The sequence below is a fragment of the Dermacentor silvarum genome, unplaced genomic scaffold (assembly GCF_013339745.2).
Source record: "Dermacentor silvarum isolate Dsil-2018 unplaced genomic scaffold, BIME_Dsil_1.4 Seq14, whole genome shotgun sequence".
Lineage (NCBI taxonomy): Eukaryota > Metazoa > Arthropoda > Arachnida > Ixodida > Ixodidae > Dermacentor > Dermacentor silvarum.
Window position 1 is genome coordinate 14,038 of NW_023605729.1, and position 18,366 is coordinate 32,403.

General features: G+C 46.7%; 1 protein-coding gene across 1 annotated transcript; it reads right to left on the minus strand.

Annotated features, from left to right (window-relative positions):
- Positions 1–1,090: 1,090 nt before the first annotated feature.
- LOC119434633 (neprilysin) lies at positions 1,091–3,130 on the minus strand. The gene has a single exon (XM_037701734.1). It carries the CDS (start codon positions 3,128–3,130, stop codon positions 1,091–1,093), a length of 2,040 nt encoding a protein of 679 aa, XP_037557662.1.
- Positions 3,131–18,366: the final 15,236 nt, after the last annotated feature.

Here is an 18,366-nt window from a genome sequence, read left to right on the forward strand (position 1 = left end):
ACTGTTGATCCTTGCTCACACAGGCACTTCACAAAACGGGAGACGTTTCGGCAATTTATTTACGCCATGCTATAGCCTACACTGTAGTGTCCCAAAATTTCTATGTTACCTAAATTTTACAAAAAGGTTTAGCGACAATTTTAGCGAACCTTGCAAAAAAATTTAGCGGTTAGCGACTTTTTTGTCTCACTTTAGCGAAACGCTTAAAAAATATGGCAACACTGAACAATATACTCCCCAAAGGGTGTAAACGTTTTTAGGGTTGATAATGATGAATTTGGTGTTCTGTGGCGCAAGAGCTATGAGTATGGCCAAAGAGCGCCAGGACACAATGAGTTAACAATGGAGTAATGAATTATATAGTTGGTTGTGACATCGCTGTAGAGGAGCTAAAAAACAGTGACTGTAAAGTCCGTAAAACGCATATCTAATAAAATTATGGAAATGAGCAATGAATGTACTCTAAAACAAGAAATACATTTAGAAGGGAGGATAAAATGAACTACAATATGTCCCCCGTGAAAATTTTTAAAAAAGCACTACTGCATGTACTTCTATAGTATACCACAGTGGAGTGCGCGTGAGACCGACGCTTTATCTCCAGCTAATAGACCATTCAAGCTGCGGCCAAGCAATCATTATTTGCACAGCACACCTATCAATGAATAAAGCGCACATAGTCAAAGTTCGTAGATACAGCGCCGAGAACCAACGCCGTAAGCACCGAAGTTCAAAAAATCTATAAAGATATCACATCTCGAATCTTTCTTTATAAGCACCGAAAGTTCAAAAAATCTATATATAACGATATATCACAGCTCGAATCTTCCTTTATCACATAATTAAGCTTGAATGTTCTGCTTAAGAGCGCAATGTCCAGCCATGCAACGTTAAGCAATTCTGCAAGAGATGTTCCAGACCATACATAGAAAAAATGTATAGTATATGCAAGAACAAAGCCACTACGCGCTCGATATCAACAGAGTTGTAAAAAAAAGGGAATGAGGGAAAGAAAGAAAGAAGTCAAATTCTATTTGGGTTCCAACACTTTCTCCCTCTTGCAGGAAGTTCTATTTACCCGCACTCTAAATCACGCGAAGAACGAGCATTTCTTTTCCGGGTTCATCTTGCTGCCTTCCCGACACTTGAAGGCCTTGGCGAAAGCCGGCGAGTTCATCACGACCTTGTTGCAATCGGCCGGGATGGGGCTCCGGTCGTCGGGCATGGCACACGACAAGTAGCAGAGCGTCATGAAGAACACCTTATCCTCCGGCAGGTTCTCGCCTAGGGCCAGTGGCACGCTCTCCTCACCTCGAAGGTGTGACTCGCCAAGGGCGGCGTAGGCGATCTCCAGGGCCGGTACGTCGGGAAACACGGTCTCGTTCTCGTCACCACGTCGGCACTCGGCCGTGGTACGAAACCTTTCCAGGGTAGAGTTGGAAAGAAAGGTCCCTTCCTCCACGGCCGAGTTGGACGCCCACTTGATCCCTTCGTCGTCGATGGCCTTGGCGAGTTGCTTAGCCACGAGGAATAGCAGGCCGCCGTACATCATTGCGTTGGTCCCGTTGCGGTAGTAGACCGGAGGTGCGGCCACGGCGATCGCCAGCTTCACGACATTGCTCACGTAGTCGTAGCTGAGATAGTCGGGGAAGTTGTTACCTGGAAGCAGCAGTGCTTCCGCGTACTCGGGCGTCCTGTTCATGTTCTTTAGCGCCTTGCGCGACTTGACCCAATAGTCGGCGAGAGATGGTTCGTCCTCCGGAAAGGCGGCGTAGATTGCCTCTAGCGTATCGCCGTCGAGAAGCCTCACGGACGGCCACATTTCCTCTCTCGCGGACTCGAGCTTGTCGATGGCCCTCGACTTGCTGTAATCGTCCATCCAGCCGGAGTCGTTCACCTTGCGCACGGCCGCGGAGACGAGGCTGTCGAAGCCGGCCTCGATGACCACTCTGTCCCGCCTCGTGAACAGGGTGGAAGCGCCGAGCGCGAGCACGAGGACTTTGTACGCGGCTTCGACCGCGTGCGCGCAGGACACGGGCAGGTACGCTTCGGCCGTCGACTTGGTTCCGTAATAGCCGACCAGGAGGGAGAAGTCCGCCGCGGGAGCGCAGTACTGCACGATGAGCCACGTGAGGTGCCTGTTGAGCTGCAGCCACGTGTAACTGGTGAGCAGTCTGGCGACCGTGCGCAGGAGCGAGAGGTCGGTGACCGCGATCTCGTCGTCGACGCCCAGCTTCGGCTCGAGAGACAGGGCTTCCTGGAACGCCTTCAACCAGTGCTCGGCCGATGCGTTCGGCACGTGGACGCCGATGTCGCCGAACGGGACGAGCGCGGGCTTCTTTCGCGGAGACGCGGTCACGGCGTGCAGGCTGTCGAGGACGTCCCTTTCCATGGCGCAGATCTCGTCGACGACCGTCTCGTTCAGCAGCGGTCGCGTCGATGCGTCCGGGTAGAAGAGGGCCAGGAACTGTTCCCAGTAACGGAGGTAGTACTGCTCGACGACTTGGTGATGGTATCTCATGATCCTCACGTAGGCGCCGGGACCGATGAGGACGCGTCGGCGGCTGGCGGCTGAACGAGGATGACGCAGCACGCTGACAGTGATCCAGAACGGCGACTCCCACAGGTAAGAGAGGACGGCGACGAGGTAGAGAGGGGCGAGCAGCTTATTGGCCGGTGGCTCTGGCCAACACAGGCCGTGCTCCTCGATGAAACGACGGAAGGAGGCCATTTGCGACGCGTTCGAAGGATAGTACCACTGGCACATCCGGTACATGGCCAGCGGCTTCCTGGCGGCGGACAGTTGCTGCGCGCCTCGGCGCAGCAAGTCTTCGAAGCGGCCGTACCAGGCGTACCTGAGGGCGTCAAACGTCGAGCGGAACATGTCGCGGTACTCCTGCGACCTTCGCCACCCGGAGCACACGAAGGCCTCGAAGTCGTCGCACGGGTCGAGCTTCCAGTCGATGTATCGGGTGAGGAGCGTTGCGTGACGGACACAGTCTTCCGTTGCGCACAGTGTGTGGCCTTTCGAGGAGTTTTGCAATATTCCCGCTATGGTGACGTAGAACAGCACGAGGATGAAGCAAGTGGCGACGCACGCGGTCGTGACGGCGACCACGTCAATCTTCATCGGGTCGGGTCTCGTCTGTGACGAAAGCGCGCTTTCTCGTGATCTCGAGCAAGCCTGCGAGATTTCGTACGATATTGCCACGAGGCAGAATTAGCGAAGCGTATAGGCGCACTTACGTGTTATTTAAAATCTGCGGCAATGCTGCGTATACACAAGATGATGATGATCCTATTTTATGGCTCGCACGCACTAAGCAGGATAGGCCGAGGATCGGGCGGCAGGAGGTAAGTTATTTAAGATGAGAAGCGCGCATTAAAAGGAAAAGGAGAAACTGGAATGACTAGACCAGTATTAAAGCAAGCAGTCATACTAGCTGAAGGAAATTTTTTTAAAGGGGCTATAATCAGGGATATAATAAAAACAATCTTAACAATGTGTATCGCTAAGCGTGGACAGCTCTTCTTCTTGTCTTTTTTCTTCTGGTCCGTGTTTATTTGTGCGCTGGAACGATGTTTCATAATGTTAACAAAGTGGCTGCTCGAACCAGCCGCGCCTTCTTCCCGCCAAGTCATCCTCTTTGTTGACAGTCAGCATGCCTTCAACACTAAGCCCCACTGCTCCTTAACAATTTGAAATTTGGTTGGTTGATTGATTGATTGCGGACGAAAACCGGAGCCGCAACTTCGAATTCGACCGCAGAATGTCATAGTCGTCGAGTCCACTGCTGCGGTGAATGTAAAAACCGTGGTTCCGAAGTCGTTGCTTCGCCTGTCGGGCGTTCTTTTTGTTAATGTGATAGCATTATACAGGCGGACCTCACGCACTTTGGAAGTACCCGTCCGACGAAAAATGTGGGTCGGGCGCGTGCCTTCTTCCCCGAAGTTTGTGTTAGTATGCAGCCTGCCCAGCCACTCCCCCGTCCCTGGTGAAGTGAGTGCCCCCCTCCCACCCCCCCCCCCCCCCCCCCCCCAAAAAAAAAGAAAAGAAATCTGGCCACGCCAAACTGGTGCGCCGAAAATCGCAAAAGAGATACGAAGTACACTGTGAAAAAACAAAAAAAAAACAATTTTTTTTAGCGAATTGGTAGAACCAAAGTGTGTTTTATTTTTAAAAAGATAATTTTTTACTGTTTATTGTCAAAGACAGAACTTTTGCCAAGATTGGACCCCATACGGTAACGTGAAAAAAATTGTCATAAATTACTACTCTGAGCGAAATGAGATTTGTTCTCGTCTCTTTATACTATCCTAAATTTGTGCCCCGTTTTACCAGCCACGCAAGTTTACGCATATTGATCTGCCTATACTTGCGCGAGCCACTTTGTCTTAGTTTCTAAATAAGATGCAGCTGCAATCAGGGCGAGTCATGCCGCTCAGAGCACGGCCATGTACAAGGTGATAATTTTTAAGTTTTACGGAATTTGTAAAAATGGCCTGTTGCAGATCACATAATTCTAGCCCTGGAGCTGTCGGAGAGGCGGACATTACTTGCACGACAAATCGAAACAGATACTCAGCTAATTAACAAAAATCCACTAATTATATTGTTACGGGGAGAAAATATATGTATTTACAATATATACAGTTAGAAGTTTGTAGCTCTGTGTCCAGGGTAACACCATCAACCGAGCTCCGAGAGACTTCAGCCTCATCTTCACCAACCCACGCCCTTTTGGTCCACAGCGGTACAAACGCGTGCGTGACATTAACCCCCGGCGACAGAAGCATCGTCTCGATGCTTCTTATGGTGTCGAATAAGTGTAGGAGTAATAGGGCTTGAGTCGCGAAACGTGCACGATATCAGTTCCTGGTGGGGTTAGAAGACTTCGAAGGTCAGATGTGATATTTCATATGTGAGGCTGGTGACTTGGTGAAGAACTCGGTATGGCCCGACGTATCGCGGCAGCAGTTTTTCGCAAAGGTCGACGCGACGGGAGGGTAACCAAAGCAGGACAAGGGACCCAGGCCTGAAATGAGCGTTCCGACGACGGCTGTCATAACGGTGCTTCTAGGTAGTCTGAGATGGCAGAAGACGGTCGCGGGCAATACGACGTGCTGTGGCCGCGCGAACAATGGCGTCGTGAGCATAGAACGTGGTAGTGGTGGCATCAGAAGGGAGCAGTGAGTCAAGAGGCCGGAGAGGCTGACTGCCATATAGTAGATAGAACGGGGAATAACCAGTAATGTCGTGACGCGACGAATTCTATGCAAACGTCACGAAAGGAAGGTGCAGTCCCAATCCCGGTGAAACAGCGGCCTCTATCAGTGAGTAGCTGACGTGGGGCACCATGATGTAGGATCACATCATGGAGGAGAAAGTCAGCCACATCAGTTGCGCAGCTTGTAGGGAGGGCCCGCGTTGTGGCATAACGCGTGGTATAGTCCGTCGCAACGGCCACCCACTTGTTGCCCGAGGATGAGGTTGGAAATGGGCCAAGGAGGTCCAGGCCAACGCGGAAAAATGGCTCACTGGGGATATCTATAGGCTGAAGGTGCCCAGCGGGAGACAATGGAAGCTCCTTGCGGCGTTGGCAAAGTTCGCAGGCAGCGACGTAACTTCGAACAGAGCGATATAGCCCAGGCCAGAAAAATCGTCTGCGCACACGGTCGTATGTACGGGAGACACCCAGATGACCAGCGGTGGGCGCATCGTGTAACTGCAACAGAATTGTCGAGCGCAAATGCTGGGGAACGACGAGAAGCAGTTCAGCACCACGTTGATTCATATTGCGTCGGTATAAGGTCCCGTCCTGGAGAACAAACATACGGAGAGAAGCGTCCTGTTGCTCCGAGGTAATGCGTTCGATGATGGATCGCGAATATGGGTCACGATGCTGCTCGTCGGCGATGCGTGACAAGTCGGAGATCGACAAAAAGTGGTGTCCTTTTTCAGGAGGTCTGTGAGAGGACGAGCGATTTCGGCAAAGTTCCGAATAAATCGTCGAAAATAGGAATACAGCCCTAGAAAACTGCGGACACCGGTAGAAGAACGCGGAAGTGGAAACTCACCAATATTTTGAATTAATTACTTTACGGCTAATATTGCAATTTACGAATCATAGTCGGTGAGCTTGCAAAGCGTATCCACTTCGAATGAATTTCCAGCATGACGCCAGTTTGGAGATGTGCGCCATCAAACTTGCCCTAAAACTGCACTGTTGTTCTAGTTATTTTTAACAAAACGCTCTCTTATGCATTGAAGCACAAAAGTAACTGGAACGCTCACGTATTTCGTCCCACACTTTTAGAAATGATATCTCGAAACTTAATTTCAAATAGATACATCTTGCAAGCTCACCGGCTGCTATTCGTAAATTGCAATGTGTACCGTGAAGTAGTTATTTAAGAAGTTAATTGGTGAATTTATCTTAATGTGTTTCGATCTCTCGTGCTAGTAATGTCCGCCTCTTCGAATAACCCAGCTCAATGACAACACTTATGCTATCTGCCACAGGCGATTAAAAAAAAATTTCCATAAAACTTAAAAATGATCACCCTGTATAAACTCGTACAGATGATACTTGGATGTGTCCCGCAGTGCCGGGTGCCTTAATTGCGCCAGATGTTTTGTCAGTGGTCCCATCTCATATCTTTTACGTAGCATGCCAACCTGTACATATGTATGATCTGTTATACAGCCGCATCCCAGCATTTGATTATTTCGTACTACATGAAAGCTGTAGTCATGAGGGGAGTAGAAGTTACTCTCTAAATGTAATAAACTATCTAACAGTTCTTTTTCCGTAAAATTACGGAAGAACAATAAACTTTATTTTTGTGAAATCACAGAAAAACGGGCTAACAGAAAACAAAATACAACTGGAAATATATATCACAAAACTTTATATTTGTCACAACTCGCTGTCTTTCCCGCGCTTTGCGTTGTTGTGTCATATAGTTTCACATATTGTTCAACTGCGCTTCTCCTCCTTTCTCTTGTATATTCACATGATTGATTGATTGATTGTTATCGTGCGTCAAGTTTTAGGAAAAAGTAAGTTTGCTTGCGAAAATGTTCGCGCGTAGATCTCTGTACCTTTCGTTTGAAGTCTGATGGCGAAAGGAGCGAGAGGGACACTTGCTCCAAACAATGTCCTACAAATAAGTTCTTTAATCATCATCATCATTAGCAACAGCTAATAGGCGGGAAAAGTCAGTGGGATCTAGAAACAGTTTGTCGCTTGTCATTATACGCTCTTCCAAGCTACTTTCTGCTCGCTCTGCTGCGTAAAAAAAAAAAAAATCCTCGTTACTAAGCTGCGTATCGATCCCTGAAACGACTTGAGCTTAGATCAATGCCTCCCCCCCCCCCCCCCCCCCCCCCCCAAAGACCAGCCCGCCTCCAGCGGGGTTTTACGAACTGTAATGTTCACAGGTTGGCAGGTACCATCATCATCATCATCAGCAGCAGCAGCAGCAGCAGCAGCAGCAGCAGCAGCAACAGCAGCCTATTTTTTATGTCCACTGCAGGCTGTCCGGTATGCACTTCTGCTATTAAAAAAAAGAAACAGCGAAAACCTACTCTATCGTAGGATACAACTTTAAAAAAGCAGTTGGCAACAAACCACACGGACCGCGCGGGGTTGTGTTACTCCGCCAGCCAATCACAGAAGCAAACAAAAATCGTCGTCATGCGACCTTTACAACATGGCGTCGTACTCGATACGACTGTAGTTGTCGTACTCGTACGTTCCACTGTAATAGACGAATGAAAACGCATAAAATTATGCGCTTATTAATTTTATTTTTGTGGTTACCGCCCTATTTAGGTAACAGGGAAAGTTTGAAGTACGAACTATTTGCAGCCTCGCGGTGGAACAGTGGCTGGCGGTTATGAGGGCGTGGGCGGGGCTTCACTGCAGAACTTTAGTTGTATCCGACTATAGGCACACTCGTATAGTCATAAGTATGCACTATGTTGCGCATAAAGGACACGGACACAAGAAGGAACGATGGGACACACAATTCGTGTGTCCGTCTCCTTTATGCATAACATTGTACAGTGCCGTCCACTGCTGTGTAGAGCGCGCGAACGGCCGTGATGATGATGATGATTTATTGGCATCCCCTTTGAAACGGGGCGGCGACAAACAGCCACCTAGCCTGCTTGATTTAATCTGGTATACTATACATGTGCTTTATCTAGCATTTTTGTATAGCTCTCATTATTCTTTTTTCTTTTTCAAAAGTTTACCTTGTACCGCTACCTATGATTTTAAGAGATCAGGTCGTATCCATATTTTTCCTGCTTTTTTTCCACCAGTACTCTAATCGTCTTTTGCTTATCTCTACGGCTGATCTGTTGATGTTTCCTTCCACTTTAAACCCAAGCGCTTCTGGGAGTTGCACGTTACCTATGGTTCTCGCTGGGTGGATCCCGTTGCATTCCATTAGGATGTGCTGAGTGGTCTCTGGATCTTTACTACAGCATACGCATGCCTCATCTAGTTCCGAATATTTGTTCCAGTATGTTTTGGTCCTTAGGCAACCGACTCGAGCCTCAAATAGCAAGGCACTGCCCTTTGTGTTATCGTACAGATTTTCCCTTCTAATTTATTTATTCTCATTCTTGTAAATCTCCATTGTCCCTTTTGTTTCAATCCTTTGCGTCCAATTCACGGTCTCTATTTCTCTCACTTTCTTTCTGATGACTCATGGTTGTCTACTTACAGTTTCGATTATCCTGTACTTAGTTGCCAACTTCCTTGACCTCTTCCTCCATTCTGTGTCCACGCTTTTCATGTAGACATACTTGTGTACTTTAGCCGCCCATTTATTTTCATCCATGCTCCTGAGCCTTTCTTCAAAACTAATTTTGGTCTGTGCTTCTCTGACTTCAAAAGAGGCCCAACCCATGTCATCCTGCACTGCCTCATTTCTGTTATTACCGTGAGCTCCCAAAGCCAACCGGTCTACTGATCTTTTGGTTAACTTCCAAACCCGACAAGATATCCGATTTTAAGCATAGAATGACATTTGCGAATGTTAGCGCTGGCACCGTTACTCCTTTCCAGATTCCACGCACCACCTCACACTTATTGTGGCCCCACAGAGCTCTGTGTTTCATTATTGCTGCATTCCGCTTCCGCTTTATTTTCAGATTATCTTGGTGGTTGCTTTAGTAATTCTTTCCTTCGTTTATGTGTACGCCGAGGTACTTTATATTGCTTCACTATGGGTATTACTTGCTGTTGAATCGACACCACGAAGTTACTCGTCTCTTCCTTAAAGATCATAATTCCTGATTTCTCTGTGCTAAACTTAAGGCTATAGATTTGTCTTTGTCTAGATTTGGCTAGATTTGGCTAAGGCCTAGATTTGAAGGCCGTCTTTGCTCTGCGGGGCGACACCTGGCGGCGGTTGCCGGGTCCGAAATTGCGTGAAGCATGCACGGCAACAAGTTTGCATGCACATGCAAACTTGCGCGTGTTGCATGTAACCAGAGGTGATATTCATGAGCACGTTTGTTATTTCGAACAGTCCGTGAGCGCGTTTCATTTGGTGTGCAAGTGCCCTCAGGCCGAGCGCAGATTTGGGTAAACAAAGGCGCTTTTCAACTTGGCCACTAGTCAAAAGCAGTTCTCCGTGTCTATTAGGCCGCGCATGCTCCTGGGCACACTATCGCGTACTCAGCAACTGCCGCCAGCTGTCGCCCTGCTGAGCAAAGCCGGCCGCTCGCGCGCTCTACGCAGCAGTGGCCGCCACTATACATACTCATGGCATACCAAACTGTCCAAGTAGCTACCTAAGTGAAGTCATATAATAGCCGGAGTAGGGAAAACAAAACAAAAACGAAGACGTCCTAATCGAGAGAATCGAGGAGTCACTCACTATTTGCTCGAGGGTGGTCAACGAGAGCGCGAGCATTTCCCGAGACTTCGCTCTCTGGTCGGGGGAGGAGGACATTGGCGACATTGGCGACAGTGGCGACACAGACAACCGGGCTTTGCCTTTCATGCGGGTTTTCGTGCGGCGCTCTTGTCGTCCCTGTGAGCACGCGTTTGGCAGTCAGGTCAAAAAGACATCTTTTTTCCCCCATTTTTTGTAGCATGACTGCAAGTAGAATGAAAAGGAGGACATAGGCTTAATTCTACGTTTTCATCACATTGTTGCAACTAATAAAAATCGGAACTCCTATTCTCGCTATATATATATCTATGGAACAGGCTTCCTGAAAACGTTGTAAGCATCGCATCTAATTCTCAGTTTTATAAGTGTGTTCAAGCTCTATAGCGCTGCTTTTACCTGATCTTGTTTTGTTTTTTTGTACTGTACTTCTGTACTTATTTTATACGGGTATCATCCTAGATACTATATAGTGATCTATTGCCTTTGTTTACCTGCTTGTAAAGCCTTGTTTCGCTTGCGTGACACTGTGTTTTGTGTTTGCATCCACAAATGTATAAATATGTCTATATACCCCCCCCCCCCCCGCTGTAATGCTCTTGAAGCGAATGCTGGTTTTTGTAATATATATATATATATATATATATATATATATATATATATATATATATATATATATATCGGATGTACCAGCTAACTTGGACAACGATTTTAAGAGAGACCAAGAGCTCTAGAAAAATCGCACCGACTGCATAGTAGCGACAGTCGTGTTTACTTACAGCCAGTATTTTTTTCATCACCAAGTATTAATTGGTTGTTTTTTCTAAGCAAAAAACAAAAGGCCCGCGAAATATGCGAAATATGAAATAGATGCGCGCTCGCGCGCCGCTACTCAAGCGCCTCCAAGCGAACAGCCACGGATACATAGCTTTACTAGCGGCGGCAGCTCGATACAGGGCTTCACGCTATTTGATGCTCGCGGTATCATGAGAACACGCCGTTGATGCATTGATAAGCGTAGCGGAGCCGTAGTAGGGGATTTTAAAGCTGGGAAACCGTGACGAGGCAGGTCTGCACGCTTATCGCACCAGGCTAGTTAGGTAACGATACCTCTCGAGCCATCTTACATGACGAAGCCTTGTACGATGCGGCGATAAACGAATGCATGTGTATATCTTTCAAAGGTTGCTTGGAGGCGCTTGAGTAGCGGCGCGCGTAAAGTCCCTATATAAGAAAAGTACTGCCATCCTTTGATAAACGCCGCTTCTCTCTCTCCCGTATCTCCGATTGGACGATGATAGCGCGCGCTTTCACTTCTTTATATTTTCTTTTTTTCCGCCTCAGAGCCATGTTGAAAGTCCTCTGCGCTGCCGCAGTCGCCGGCGGCGGCGGCGGCGGCGGCGCGCGCCCGGCCTGAAAGCTTCAACGTGGACTTTCTAGGTGCGCCACCGTCGACTTGGCTTTCGCAAGCAAAAAGTAAAGTAAAAAGCAAGCGCTTTAGGAGAGGAGGCGGCGGAGGAAAGAGTAGATGGCGGTACTTTTCTTATATAGGGATTTCAGGCGCGCGAGCGCGCATCTATTTCATATTTCGCCTATTTCGCGGGCCTTTTGTTAGAAAAAACAACCAAGCACACTTCAGCACGAAATAAATGTTTGATTCGGAGGTTTTTTGAGGTGCCCTACAACTTTGTAATTTACATGTTTGCGATTCAAGCAATAATTTAAAAGTTCACTAATTAAAAACAATTAATTAATTAATACTTCGTGATGAAAAAATACTGGCTGTAAGTACACACGACTGTCGCTACTATGCAGTCAGTAGGATTTCTCTAGAGCTCTTGGTCATTTTTTAAATCTTGGTCCAAGTTAACTGGGACACCCAGTATATACAGTAGAACCCCGCTGTTGCGTTCCCGAATGCTGCGTTTTCTCGGCTGTTACGTCGTCTTCTGGCGGTCCCGGCATAGCGCCCATAGGACACAATGCAACTGTAACACCGCTGTTGCGTCGCAACTGTGGGACCGTTCCCGCATCGTGCGTTGCGAACTGCCACCCAGCGCCGGCCCGAGCGGCCATGTTGACTTTTTCATGTCGCTTGGCTTATTGGCTTGACGATGGGATTGGCCACCCAAAGTGCCGGGGGCGACACCTACGACGTATTTTCGGTTTCTGCCAGCAAAAGCTGACCTTTGAGATCCGTATTCGCTATCTAAAGATGGTGTCTAGGACGCGTTGGGGCCCTAAAATTGGTTTTGGTGCATAGCTGTTCCGTATAAAGTCCAAGGGCGATAACGCCGTCACCGCGCACCTCATGCTGTATGTGCGAGTGAAAGCATGCGAGGGTCAGCCGACGATTACGACTCCATCTCGCACGCGCGAAGAGAAATGCGGGGCGGAAGCGCGCTTCTGTCGCGCGTGAGGCAAAGAAGGAGGGGGGGAGAGGGGGGGGGGTGTTACACTGGCGGCGGCGACTGCGCGGGCGCCGTATCTTGAAAGCGATACGGCGCCCGCGTCGTATCGCTTGCATACATACATACATACATACATACATACATACATACATACATACATACATACATACATACATACATACATACATACATACATACATACATACATGCATACATGCATACATGCATACATACATACATACATACATACATACATACATACATACATACATACATACATACATACATACATACATACATACATACATACATACATACATACATACATACATACATACATACATACATACATACATACATACACGCTCTTCTAAGCTCTCACATCCCCTATCTACCTCTATCACGCGACTGGCTTCCCACACTTCACACACACTTTCTTTTTTAACACATCAAAATTATGTTCCGACCTGCATCTGATGTGTTCTCCCTGCATCGTCGGCGAGATCTCACTACGTGCTATCACTATAGTTCTCGCGTATGTGTCGATTCCATTGCAACATGAGGCGTAAACCGGACGAGCAAATAACCCACCGCAAGCTGTTGCCGCAAGACACCGAATCAAGGGGCGCATTACCTCGGCGGGCGAGGACCCGGGAGAAGCAGAGACTCTCGGCGGAGATTCCGGATGCGGCGTCAAATTGCCGCTCGTCGAGACCGCCTGGGGGACTGGTTCTCTGGTTTCCCGCAACAGTCCCTGGCCTCCGGCTGCAGTAGGCCCCGAAGAGAGAGACGCCGCCAGCGGTTGAGTACATGCGTCCATATTGTAAAGGCTGCTCCCCTTGGCAGTATCGTAAGCATGGCCTCAGAGATCTGAGGTGCGTGTTGTCTGATGTCGGAGGCCATGTTGTAACCATAAAGTTTCCTACAAAAGCTACTAGAGGGAACTGTGGCGCTAGTGTCTATGGGAGCTGCAAGTGTGGCGATTCAGCCAGCATATGCGAATGACGGGCAACAATCAATTAATCAATCAGTCAATTAGTCAGTCACTCAACCAATCTTATTTTATTTTCATCGTGAAAGAGTGCACGGCAGTACACTGGATTTGCCTGAACTTTGTCCTTCTGATTTCAAACTGCTTCGCCACAAGGCAAAGCAGTTTGAAACGCCGCAAGAACGTCTGAAGCCAAGAACAGTCGAAAAATCCATAATCTATCTATAATAAGTTTTGTAGAAAACTGTGCTTGCAACAAGAAACTCGAAAAATGTGCGCCTGAGAGAAACTGTCGGCACAATTATATTAACTCCCATTGACTTCCCCATTACATAAGAGAATAGTGAAACATATTTTCGAAGCTGTCGGAACTCTGCCAGATATGCTTCTTGCACGTGAAAGGACGACACTCAGCAAGTATATATATATATATATATATATATATATATATATATATATATATATATATATATATATATACATGGGTAGCACTTATAGCATTTTGATTTTACGCTGTTGATTTCGAAGTGCCGGCCGTGGTGTCATCGTGTGTTGTCACGGCGATGAACGAAGACTAGGTTTGATGACGTTGCTCTTGAAAATATGCAGTGGAATCTCGTTGATACGATCTTCACGGGAACCGGAAAATAAGACGTATCATCTGAAATCGTATCATCCGAAATACATTGCTCCCATAAGACAATAGCCGGGAAAAGAACAGCGAAAAACGTATTATCCCGAAAAATGTATTAAGCAGAATCGCATCAACGAGATTCCACAGTAATATGTATAATCATGATTATATGAAGAAAAATAAAGCGCTTGCACTTGCAAAAAAAAAAATAATAATAAGAGCGCGGCGCGCGTGAGAGCGCCCCCGCCCCCCCCCCCGCTCCCTCCGGCGCTGGCTTCCTGCTTCCTTGCTTGCGCGTGGGAGCAGCGATTGCAGGAACGGAGCGAGCCAGTGTATCATGACGTCACGACGCGACCCGCGCTCCAGGGTACGGAAACCGAAACTATAGCTCGTAAAAACGGGTGTTATAGTAGAAGCGTGCAACGTTGAGCTAGTTGGTTCAACGTGTCCTTTGAAGGTAAAAACAGCGCAACATTGGCGACAGACCGTAGGAAAGAGTTGTTAGCGCTTCGGAGTGTGTGTCCTTTTGTTTTCTTCTGCCTGTCATCACTACTGCGCCGTTTTTACCTTCGAAACTATTATATTAACTTGCCTAGAGTACCATGATGCTTACTAAAAGAAAGAACGATATATTTATTTTTTCTGTATCTGTTACGAAAACGGCAGCGAGATCAAAAGGCATCGAGGCCTGACAGAGGCTCCTGCACCGTTTGGTAGTTGGCAACGGTGATTGCTTACACTCAATACAGGAAATAAACACAGCATTTTAGACTTCCTTTGTCACAGTATTACACAAAATACTTGAGTGTACATTAGAACGGAGATTCATAACACGTAGGATGCATGATAATGTTTAAAAAGTGTACCAATACAACATTGCGCACGAATAATAAACAAATGCGTAATTATTCTTGAGTAATCAATTGCGCAAGTTTCAGGTCCTTAGGCTGCTTTAAAAATAATTTAGGAGAAAGAATCGGAAATAACAAGCATTAGCAATAATAAATTACTGCACACTTTGGACAGATAGCCTAACGGGAACTAATGGCAATCAATAATATTAAATTACGTTTTCAATTAACAATAACGTTAAAGAAATGTTATTTTATTGCACAAGGTCGCGGTATCGAATCACGGCCGCGGCGGCTGCGTTTCGATGGGAGCGAAATGCAAAAACACCCGTGTCCCGTGCATTGGGGCCACACTAAAGATCCCCTTGTGGTCAAAATTATTCCGGAGTCCCCCACTACGGCGTGCCTCATAATCAAATCGGGGTTTTGGCACGCAAAACCCCAGAATTCAATTCAATTCAATTCAGTGCTGAGATTTGATTAGTCACGTGTTAATTGCTTACCATATAACTAGTTCTTCGTGGTATTCGATAACTTTCCTTTCGCAGTGGATACTGAGTATTTCGGTAGAAGGTTTGCCCCCTTCACTTAATGCATATAAATAATTCAAGTCGTAAATGTTATGGCAGTTCCCTTTAAATGCGTACGAAACCTTAGAAACCTTTTGTTATTGTTGTTTTTTTTTTTTGGTCGTGCTGTACATTGATATCCTGATGTACCACTTTTGTCGCCTCACGGTTTTTTCTTCTTTTGTTGTATTTTATAGTGTACTGCTGATTATTGTATGCCATAAGCTGTTTACATTGCTGTATGTAACCCCCCCCCCCCCTCCCTCTGTAACGCCTGAACGGCGCTGTGGGTATGAGAGTAAAAAAAAAATAAATATTCTCAACTACGCAACCACTGCTAAACTGAATACTCAGGTCGGGTTGTATGTAAGTTACGCTTCAAGAATAGCAATTAACGGCCGCTCACGGCGCCAGAGAAAACGCTCATACGCGACCCCAGTGGCGACGCAGCATTGATGTTCTCGCATCAACCAACACCACCTAGATAGCACAAGGCCAGTGCACTCCGATTCATGGCGTCATACTACCTGGCTTGACTGCCACAGAGTCGAACGGGGATGCTCCCGGCTAAACCGCGGTGATTTTGACGTCAGTGCTTTCGTCATGCCGTGCTCCGCAATAGAGGTTTCGGACCTAGTAGCGTGACGTCATAAAGCAAACCTGTGCACTCCCATCCATGACGTCATGCTACCTGGCTGGACTGCCACAGAATCTAATGGGGATACTCCTGAGTAAGCCGCGGTGATTTTGACGTCACCGCTTTCGTCACGCCGGGATTGACAGTGGAAATTTAGGCCCAAGTAGCGTGACGTCGTAAGGCAAAGTGCGCAGGCATCATCTCGCTCTGACGTCATGGATCTTGAGAGCGCCCACTCGGGCAACGCCTCCTATAGATAGCAGGCCTGTGCACTCTGCCCTATGACGTTATGCTACTTCATACAAAATTTTCACTGTCAATCCCGGCGTGACGAAAGCGGTGACGTCAAAATCACTGCGGTTTACTCGGGAGCATCCCCATTAGATTCTATGGCAGTCGGGCAAGGTAGCATGATGGACGTCATGGATCGAACTGCACGGGCCTTAATTGTGCTATCTAGGAGGCGTTGACTCGGGTCTAGCTGATCGTTTGTAGGTGAAGGAGGACTACGTCGCTGCGCACACGACCTTTACCGTGTTATCTACACATCACGCCTGTTTGCAACGTGCGCTAAAATCCCTTGAAGACACTATTTATGGTTTAAGAGGAAGCTTTGGCTCGGGAGCTCCTATATTTATATACATGGAAAGTTTTTTTTTTTTTCTCTACAACCATTGCACCGATTTTGAAGAGGTATGTTGGATTTAGAAGGAAATATTAACATCTAGCGATGTATCAAGCAGTTCTCTTATTTAGTCTACCAACATACTTTTTTTTATTTTGAGAAATGTGAAATTTCAATAACTGAACTATGAAGTTTGGAACTGTAGCTCAGCGATGACGAACGATATCTCAATTCTATAAACTGTACCTAAGAATGCATCTAAAGAGGACAAAAGTGATATGTTATACACCACTCTGAAGTATACCAGAAAGTTGTGAACGAGACTTTTGCAAAGCCCTCGTAAACATCGTAACAATTTCATGTACTCTGTAATCTTATATATCAAGTTTGCCCGTTTTAGATGCTCTAACGGAGGCAGTTTGCAAAACTGTGATGCCTGTTTATGGCGCAGAAGCACGGAATTGTAAACTTCGTGCTTCATTTTTTTAAGTACCATTTTGCGGGGATTTGTAACAAATTCGAGGCCCTAAATTGAAACCCCACTTTCTCAATCACAAATTTTGCGCGGTTTCTCTTAAATGCAAGAAAATGTCATTCAAATCGGCCAGGGGATTTTTTTCACAAGAACATTTCTGCGTTTTGCATATATTTGAATAGGCGGCATCGGAGCTGGCCCCTGGTTAAAGCTTTCATTTCATTTCAATTTCTTTATTGTACCCTCAGGGCCAAAGCATTACAGAGCGGAGTGGTCACCAAGAATACATGAAAGAAGAAAAATACATCAATACAATACGTCAGATGATGAAGACAATAATAGAAATTCGAAAAGGGAATACCACAGGTAGGAACAAATACAAGATGGAACAGCAGAGAACCAATAAAGTAAATATTGTTACTGTTGGCTGCTAGCTTAAGTGCTGTTGAAGAGTTGGTGGTCTATTAGATCTGCAGTGAACGCAGGAAAGAGGTTGCACTCTTGAGGAGTCCTTGGAAAGCATGGAAGGTGGAAGTACTACAAGAAGGGACCGCAATTTTATATCTTTGGTGACTGCGTGATGAGACATGCTGGGGTGGAGGGTGAATTCCTGGTGTAGTGAATGGTGACGAAATATGCGATGAAAAATGATCAAACGGTAGGTCTATAACGGCGAGATGCGAATGATGGTATAGTTGAAGGCTGGATTTTATATCAGTCACACTTGCAGCTCGAGCACAGTTAGACACGATCAAACGCGCTGAGTTATTCTGGACCATTTCGAGTGAGGGAATTAGGATTGTCGTTAGCAGGATCCCAGACTGAGGCGGCGTATTCCAGCTTCAAACGGAGTTGTGTTTTACAAAGCAATATAGTTTAAGAGCCCGAGTAGCGCGAGAAAAGTTGCGAAGGACGTATCCAAGCGTTTTGTTGGGGCTGCCGATTATGGGTTCAATGTGACCATTTCACTTAAACGATATAGTGACACCGACATATCTGAATGAGGATACTACTTCCGAGGGAGAGTTGTCAAGGTAGCTTGCAGTTGATGTATTAGCAGATCGAGTGACACGCATTACTTTACATTTATTGGTGTTTAGTCCCATGCATCAGTTTTACACCAAAGCGACATGGCATCAAGATCGGATTGCAGTGTACTATTGTCGTTGGGACCAGTTATTTCTCGAAATATTACGAAGTCGTCCGCGGACAAGCGGTATATGATAAGAAATACAGGAACGTAAGTCGTTTATGTTGA

What these genes read in the sequence shown, in the direction of transcription:
- LOC119434633 (XM_037701734.1), bottom strand. Translation starts at nt 3,130, where the DNA reads ATGAAGATTGACGTGGTCGCCGTCACGACCGCGTGCGTCGCCACTTGC.